The 9,316-nt window shown below is 28.4% G+C and overlaps 3 protein-coding genes across 3 annotated transcripts in view; all 3 read left to right on the top strand.

Moving 5' to 3' along the window:
• Positions 1-2,712: 2,712 nt before the first annotated feature.
• Positions 2,713-4,501, top strand: HELRODRAFT_179428 (hypothetical protein; the record flags this gene model as incomplete). The annotated part of the gene is made up of 2 exons (XM_009028272.1): positions 2,713-3,568; positions 3,681-4,501. The coding sequence occupies 2 exons, from the start codon at positions 2,713-2,715 to the stop codon at positions 4,499-4,501; spliced, it is 1,677 nt and encodes a 558-aa protein (XP_009026520.1).
• A 226-nt stretch (positions 4,502-4,727) lies between these two features.
• On the top strand, positions 4,728-6,636 carry HELRODRAFT_179427 (hypothetical protein; the record flags this gene model as incomplete). The annotated part of the gene is made up of 5 exons (XM_009028271.1): positions 4,728-4,805; positions 5,143-5,216; positions 6,016-6,141; positions 6,283-6,337; positions 6,556-6,636. The coding sequence occupies 5 exons, from the start codon at positions 4,728-4,730 to the stop codon at positions 6,634-6,636; spliced, it is 414 nt and encodes a 137-aa protein (XP_009026519.1).
• A 1,095-nt stretch (positions 6,637-7,731) lies between these two features.
• HELRODRAFT_185982 (hypothetical protein) overlaps positions 7,732-9,316 on the top strand; it is an 8,030-nt gene continuing 6,445 nt past the window's right edge. Inside the window, exons 1-2 of the mRNA XM_009028270.1 lie at positions 7,732-8,104; positions 8,737-8,794. Coding sequence (XP_009026518.1) covers positions 7,884-8,104; positions 8,737-8,794 — 279 coding nt within the window. The 5' untranslated portion in view covers positions 7,732-7,883. The remainder of the gene's footprint in view (positions 8,105-8,736; positions 8,795-9,316) is intronic.

Genomic DNA, 9,316 nt, shown 5'->3' with positions numbered 1-9,316 from the left:
TTAGCCATTGATTGTTATCAGAACAGAAATTTACTCATATTTTAACTTTTTTTTTATTTAATGTTCACTATATCAACTATTTGACAAGTAATGATCTAAAAAACTTACCTAATTAAATTATTTTCAATTTGATATAAATAAATAATCAAGCGCTAGATAATTATTAAAAGTACATTATGATGTTTGTAAACATGAATGATACCATAGGAGTACCTATCTATCTCCCTTTTACCACTTTCATTTAACAACTCCAATTAATTTATGAAACAAAATAAAAATTAAAATTAATAATTATACTTCAAAATAAATTAATAGATTATTATGGTAAAAACCGTATGCTTGAACTTAATAATTATATCTATTAATTAAATAAAAAATAAAGTCATTTTCATGCCCAAAATGTAGCAATTGTTACATAATCATAATCACTTTTCATTTTAGTTTCAACATTATTGTGTATTTTTTATTGGAAAATACACAATAATAAAACAGTAATTGTGTAATAGTAATAGTCTACAATATATTACACAATTACACATAATAAAAAAACATATTGAAAATTAATTTAAATTTAATTTCAATAAAAATAAATTTTATTAAAAAAGTTTCTACTTTGATGCCAATAAAGAAAAGTTGTACTCATCAGCCCGGCAGTCATCATCGGCGTAGCATCTGACATTAACGAAGATTTGCAGATATGTCAAAAATAAAAAAGTGACATTCACAAGTTTAATAGAAAATTCTTTTTTAACGAGCATCTCGTCTGCTCACATGATCGTACACTGGTTAAATAAAATAAACAATGAACAATGAAGCACAAAAGCAGCACCACATCAAACCATGGATATTATATCCATGCACCAAAGGCTGATTGTTCAACTTTTATACCTCAATTTTTATATTTTATGTTATTAAATTTATTAAATAACAAATTTAACATATTAACCAAAGTTGTTATTTAATTTGTTAGCCATATATTTAAAAAATTATATTCAAGTTTTGTATGTACGGATTTTAAACATGTTTCAATGTTTTTCTATGTACATCACATACTTAGAATACGTGCATGAATACGTGAATAATATATATATATATATATATATATATATATATATATATATATATATATTATTTCACATCTACGTATAATATGTGTATGGCTTCTATCATATATATATATATATATATATATATATATAATATATATATATATATATATAGAATAATATGACTTAAAATGACTTAAATATAAATTATAAAAAAACAAACTATATGATTTTTGGTTCTAAGAATGTTACTAATAATTTAGGGATTTCTATTAAAATTGATAATAACAGTATTGAAAGAGTGTATACAAATAAATTTTTAGGTTTTGTAATTACAGACAATTTGTCATGGTTAAATCATATAATGCACATATCAAGTAAAATTTCTAAAATTACTGGTATCATTCGTAAATTGAGGTTCAAGCTTAGTTTTGATGTCACTATAAAATTATATTACGGTTTAATTTATCCGTATTTAACATATGGCGTAATGTTATGGGGTAATAGTTGCACGACCCATCTTAATTCTTTGAGATTGGCCTATAATAGTTTTGTTAGATGTCTTTTTTCTTGAAAAAGTATGACCATGTCTCAAGTTTTTACCAAGAAGCTAATCTATTAACAATTAAACAAATATATAATTTTGGTCTGTTAAAATTTATGTTTAAATTATATAAAAATTTATTGCCTCCTAATTTGTCTATTCATTTTAAAGCTCCTGATAAAAAGTTACGTGTTTTAAGACAAATGAATGATTATGTTCAACCTTAGTAATTAGTAATTTATAAATTATCTGTTTTCTCCTCCGGGGTTTCACTTTGGAATAGATTGCCTTCAGAGTTCAAATTATTAAATAGTATTTCTGATTTTTCTAATAAAATATTATTATACGTTTCCAAATAATCTTTGTTATTTCTAATTTATTATGCTGATATAATATGATTAAACATTTTTGAGTTTATTGCTGTTGGTTTTTGAATGTATGTCTTGAATGTATGTTGATATTTATTCTTGGACTTAGTTTGAATTCAATTTGTTGTTTGTTCAGGCAAAATCATATGATTGAACATTTTAATTATATTGCTGTTATTTTTTGAATGCATGTCATGAATATATGTTAGTATTTATTTATTGGCCTTAGTTTGAATTATATATTTGTTGTATGATCTTACACATTTTAGATAACACTACAAGGATCAAATTTTAGTTTCATTTCATTATCATTTTGTTTTACGAACGTTTAATTTATGTGCAGTGTGCTATGCTTTTGTGTCAAACAGTTGAACGAACAAATTATGTTATCGTATATGCGCTTGATAATTTTTTAAATTGTTTCTGTTTTTCTTTTTGGTGGCCTATAAAGCTTAATAAGCTTGTATGGTCTCCAAGCCATTTTTTTTGTGGTTAATAAAATTTGTAAAATAAAATAAATAAATATCAATCATTTCAACCCCTACGTGGATTTACACGCACATTCTCATTATTGGAATTTCCAAAGTTGATGGTTTCATATCTCCTATGTTGTATCGTATGTCTATCTAGATAGTTGTGTAGTGTAGTGTGGTGTGATTATAAGTTTAGCATACCCTCTAACGGTTGCTTCTCGTTATCTTATTATTTTAATTTAATTTAATGGTCCTTACGTGAGAAAATCCAAAAAATCAGCATGAAACGCGAAATTTGGATATGTCCCATTTGTAAAAATTTTCTCGACAGGCCAAAAATGTTCAAGTGTTGCCGTCATACGTTTTGTTATCGTTGCCTTGAAAGATTTTATTCCGACAGACAAGAACAAGAAACCATTACTTGCCCAAATGAAAAATGCAATAACCAAGAAAGTATACTTAAAAAAAATGTCCGAGATTTGCCGGACAACCTTTTTTTAAAGAAACTCGTTGAACTAAAAACGATCAGACCTCGTTGTTTACGGCATGATGATTATTTGAGAGCATTTTGCATAAATTGCAAACAGTTAGCCTGTCATACTTGCTCCATGGTTGAACACAGCAAACATCAATTCGTTGAAATTTTTGAAGCTGCAGACAATATGAAATATGAATTAACAGATGCTATCAGTAAAAAAAAACTCTCTTTGGATAAAGTTAATGACAAATTGAATAAAATTAATCAGGGGCTGGAAATATTTAATACCAAATTTAAATCAATACAAGATGCTATAAAACAAAGTGGGGAAGATTTGAAAAAATTAATTGATGAAAGAGTTGCAGATTTAATAACTGAAAGTGAAAGTATAAAAACTGAAAATTTGAATCAAATAAATCCAGTAAAAGACACTTTTATGAAACACAAAAGAAACATGGAAGCATTTATCTGTGATTCAAATGAGCTGCTCAACAGAGGAACATCATATATGATATTAAACAATGTTCCAAAACTTCTTTGTGAGTCTCAAAGCATTGAAGTGCCTGACTACAATCAATTTGTTGTCAATTTTGGAATCAAATTTTCTCATAAACTTGTACAAAAAGAAGATTTAATTGGTTCAATACGTAAACAATCAGGTTATTATTTTAACTATTTCAAACTTTAATGTGTTCTCTTTTTCATTCTTTATTGAATATTTGTGTGCAAGCTATTTTAAATTTTTCAATCAAATCTCTTTTCATTATAAAGATAATTCTCAAGAAAAAATTGCTGACAAAAGTCAAATCATTCAAGGTAAACCTATTCTATTGGAGGGCATTCCAGGAACGATGATTGTGAAAAGTTGTTTTATATATTTCTCATCATTATATTGTGGCTTATTTTCAAGTAACGAAATTTTAGTGTATCATTTAAATAACTTGAAACAATTGAAGTTTGTAATTGAAGTTGGAGGCTTGAGAGACCCACAAAGTATTGTAGCAACATGTAACAATTTGTTCATTTCTGAATCACTGCAATCTACCACCACAGTTTACAAAATTGACCTATTTAACTACAAATCTACAAAATGGACTTATTCATCTACATATTCTAAACTTTCTGTGACAGAAGAAGATAATTTATTGATGACTTGTATGAACCCTAATGTACTGTTAGAAATTAGTTTGCTAGGAGAGACCTTGAAGGAAATACAATTAGATTCATCTTTAGATGAACCGAGACATGCAATAAAAATTGATGAGAATGAGTATGTTGTCTGTCACCAAGGGGAAAAGCATAGGGTCTGCTTGATAGACTCATCTGGATCTTCAGTAAATATTGTTGGCGGCTGTTCCAACTCAGTTTTTCAAAGTCCCAATCATCTCATAAAGATTTCTAAAAATGATATTTTAATTATCGATTCTTCAAATGTTAGAACTCTTTCTGTTGATATGAAAATATTGAAAATTAGCAGGGAACTTAAGTTTGATCAGCCTTATGAATCAAATGTTTTTGGCACGTTGAATGTCGACAAAGATAGAATGATAATAATTTCAAATAATAATTTTATAATGTACTTTTTTTCTTAACTTCATATACTGGTCATGAAGTTGGATTTGGACTTTTGGAGCATTTTGGTTAAGATTGCATTTGAATAAATAGAAAGAAGGTTAAATATAAGTTTTGTTCCCTTTGTTAGTTTTATAATATATACAATTAGTAGCCAAGCTGCACACTCGTGCATTAGTTGCGTGCATTACAATGCATTACACACATACTACATTTAAATGAACAAAAACAACATTAATACTCAAAATGATTATGGCATTGAGGTCCCAGCACACGATCGGTTTTTTGCTCGGGCCAGGCTGCGCAAAAAAAACGCGCGAACTGGTTTAAACATACTGGATTTATTATCCATGATTAAACTGGTTTAACACGCCACAAACTTGCATTCACCTTTTTACTTGGTCTTGTTTGATAACTGATTTTTGAAACATAACCTCTTTTAGGTCTTTGCTGAAACAACTACGCACATTGTTAATTTTTTTAGTAATCAAATATCTTTCTGCATTTAGTTCTATTCCATTCATTTTTTCTATTAAAATATTCTAAACCTTGTTTTTTTTGTTTCTATCAAAGTAATTTTTAGATTTAACCTAAAAAATTTAATATATAAGGACCGTTATTTAATCAAATAACTGGGATTGGTGATAAAATAAATTTCAAGTTGTGCTGTTTAACTGTCATACACATCACGATCAGATCATGGATATATATCCATAGATCAGATTCGGCTTTCAGGTCAGGCAAATGTATGATTAAACGTGATCTTGTAATTTACCAGTTCAGATGCCCTATTGACGACTGTGCGCGCCAACAACACAGTTACGACCACTTTCAATTTTTTAAAGAATAATAATAAAAAAAAACTTCACTATCTGGACGTCTCAAAATGCATACACAAAGAAAGAGGAGCCATCAAATCTCACAATCAACGCATGCAACTCTAGTTACCTGACAAATTCTGGACAACACAAAAATAATTTACCAAAACACCAACACAATACACCTAAAAATTCCAGAAGTTGTCCTAATGAACATCACCAATGCACGACTAAAAAACATCTATCAAACAATGTTTACATTGTTACCAACCCGACGCCTAGTGCCAACTCCAATAACAATGTTCAAAATTAATGTGACATCAACAAAGAAGATGAATAAAATGACGCCAATTTATTAACGACCTTTCCTTGACTAAGAAGCTAAATAAACCAAAGCTGTGCTGAAGATGATTTGTGATAAATTTATAAATCGATAATGAATTTAGATAATAATTGAGGATGAATTTGGATAATAATTCTATTTTGAATAAAATAAACAATTTCCAGAAAATTTTAATAATAAAAAATTGAAAAGACAAACTTTAAGTTACTTAATGCCAACAATTCGGTAGATCGGGGGAAGCAAAATTTTCAAAATGTTAAGGTTAACCGAGAGAGGGCAATTTTAAAGACGATATTTTTTTACTATCTATAATGTCCATTACGTCTTTTTCCGTTAAAACAATCAATTTTACTCCTTTTTAATACACATACAGCTCACCTCAGGAAAGGGGGTGCACCGGCCTCCTTTTGGCTCCCCTAAATCCGTCAATAGAAAAAGATCTATTAAGAAAGCTTGGTAAACGAGCACTTCGCTTGCAGAAAGTCGCAGAAAGACCTAGGTTCTTAGGTACAAAGTGATTATTTTGTCATTAAAACAATATGTAACGAAATTCGTTTAATTTCAATCAATCAATCAATTAGCTTATAAAGCGCTATTTCCGCGATGTTCAACAGCGCTCCTCAATGAATTTTGAAAACAGATGGGTCTTGAGATCCGCTCTGAACTTCGCAAGTGATGGAAAAGTAGTCAGAGAAGTAGGTAGAAAGTTCAAGAAAAAAGGACCAAAAAAATGCAAAAGAAGATTTGGCAAAAGAGTGTTTAACTCGAGTTAAGAAAAAGCGAGAACAAGAAGACGATCGTAAACCGGGGCGTTTAGGTTCAATTAATATATGTGATAACTACTTAGGAAATAATTTAGATTGAGACTTATACATGAACTTACAAATTTTAAAAATTATTCTATATTTTATAGGTAGCCAGTGCAAGAGAACAAAATATGGAGATATATAAGAAAAGAAAGGGGCACGAGAAACTAGTCGAGCAGCAGAGTTAAAAGCTTTACTTAAAGGATAGAGTATAGAGTCAGGAAGACCATAGTATAGCGAGTTACAATAATCAATTCTAGATAAGACTAACGAAGTAACAAAAAGGAGAAGAGTAGGATCATCAAGAAAAGGCAAAAGTTTTTTTAATTTTACGTAGATGAAAGTAAGAGCTTCTAGCAACACTATTATTCTGAGAAGAGAGAGACATAGTAGAATCAAAGATAAAACCTAGACTACGAAACTTGTGAGAAACATCAAGAGTTTTAGAATCAGGTAAGATAATAGGAGGAATAGTAATAGAGTGTTTAGATTTATTAAAACAAATTAATTCAAACTTAGAAGGATTAAGTTTAAGACACATAGAGTCAGACCAAGCGATAATTGAAAAAAGACATAGAGATAGATTATGAAGAACACTATTGAGATTAGATGGAGAAAAAGAAGTATAAATGTAAGAATCATCAGCATATAGTTGACTAGAGAAAGAAAAGTTATTAATAACACGAGGTAGTTCAGAAGTATAGAGTATAAATAGAAAAGGGCCAAGGATAGAACCCTGAGGTACCCCGAAAGTAGGAGTAGAGGAGTTAGAAGTAGAATTATTGAGAACAGCAGAAGAAAAACGATTACAGAGAGAAAAAGAAAACCAAGATAGACAAGAATCAGTATTATTAAAAGAAAAATGTAGCAGTCTCAAGAGAATAGTATGATCATCAGTATCAAAAGCCGAGGAAAAGTCAAGAGCAAGAAGAAGAGTAAAATTACTATTAATCTATTACTAATAAGTATAATTATAATAATAATTAATGATAATTATTATCAGTAATCTATCTATTACTATTAATTTAATGCCATTGACCATTACAAATTTTATCCGTATTATAGGTATATGATTCTAAGTATGTATATGGAGTAAATTTACTGCCTATTAATTAATTACAGATTATATGTAAATGGCCCATTCAATTTGCAAACATGTTTGGCAAGAATATGTAGTGATGGGGTCGGTAGCTGGTTGGGTTAATTGAAGTATCTAAGTAGTGTCCGTAGTATCTAAGTTGTAATAAAGTGATTAAAATAATTCACTTTTAAACATTTAGCCAACTACGCTGAACAAACGTGGCAAAAACTGGCCAACTGAACTGACGATAGATTTGGAATACCGTTGATTATCAAATATTTATTTATTTTACTTCTCCCACACTGCTTATTTTTTACATAATAATTATTTTTTGTTTAATTTCGGCCAAGCGTAATGTCCACGTACCAAGAATTCATTCAGCAGAATGAGGACCGCGATGGTATACGTTTCAGTTGGAATGTTTGGCCGTCCAGTCGTCTGGAAGCCACGCGTTTGGTCGTACCCTTGGGTTGTTTGTACACCCCGCTGAAAGAAAGACCTGATCTACCTCCAATCCAATACGATCCAGTTCTTTGTACCAGAGCTATATGCAGAGCTGTGCTCAATCCATTTTGGTCTGTTTTTCACTTTTTTCTATTTATAAAATTATATATAATATAAAAAAATAAATTACAATCTACTCCAGACTACTAATTAAAAAAACTAGCATCTTCCTAAGACTGCTAAATCTAATCTAATCCTAACTGCTAACAGAATAAGCAATAACTTTATAAAAGTTCAATAAATAAATAAATAACTAACTTGACATATGTATATAAATAATAATGATAAATTTAATTATTAAATTTCATATTGTTAAAGTTTCTCAATATGTTTCTGATGATGGAACATTTTAGAGTAAAATGTATATTAAAAATGAATATTTCAATTTGAAATATTCATTTATTAATTTGAAATATTCATTTATTTTTTATGTCCCATAAAGTTGTTCACCTAATAATAAATTATATAATATCTTTGTTAATTGTATTTAAAATTTTAGAATATTATGATAATAGCTAAAGTATTTGGATAATAGTGGAAGCAATTGATAATTAAAGACAAACATGTCTTACAATATTGTTTTAAATCTACACACTTTATTTTTTTGTTCCCATAAAATGTTTATTACCTGCCCAATTTTCTAAAAATTTATAAAATCTATCTTTTTTTAACATACTTACACAATTTTCCAAAAATATTGCAGTCAAGTTGACTACAGAGCCAAAGTTTGGACCTGCAATTTTTGTTTCCAGAGAAACTCTGTATGTGTAACATGTGATTTTATATATTAATTATTATTATGATTGTTTTTATTTTTTAAATATAGGAAGAAGTTGTATTCATAAACATTGTACACTCTAACCCACACACACACAGACATATATATATATACATATATTATTTATTATTGATGAAAAACATCACAGAATGCTCAATTCAATAATTGCATTTCTGACAGTCTTAATCCACTATATATATATATATATATATATATATATATATATATATATATATATATATATATATATATATGTTGTTAATAGACCATAATTTTTACAATATTCTATAAATTCTACCGAATGTTTGGCGTTAATATGTTTGTAGTTCGTTTTTTCAATTTTTCTCACTAAAGTTTTTTGGTGAACGTTTAGTTTATTAAAATTCAAAATAAACTTATTTTTCGAATTCATGCTGCATTAGTTTATTAAAATTCAAAATAAACTTATTTTTCGAATTCATGCTGCAATTAAGGCCATATTAACTCCAATGTCAAAGTTAATCTG

Source organism: Helobdella robusta, assembly GCF_000326865.2.
Source record: "Helobdella robusta unplaced genomic scaffold HELROscaffold_54, whole genome shotgun sequence".
NCBI lineage: Eukaryota > Metazoa > Annelida > Clitellata > Rhynchobdellida > Glossiphoniidae > Helobdella > Helobdella robusta.
The sequence above is the reverse complement of the archived record's forward strand: the minus strand, read 5'-3'. Positions and strand labels throughout refer to the sequence as shown.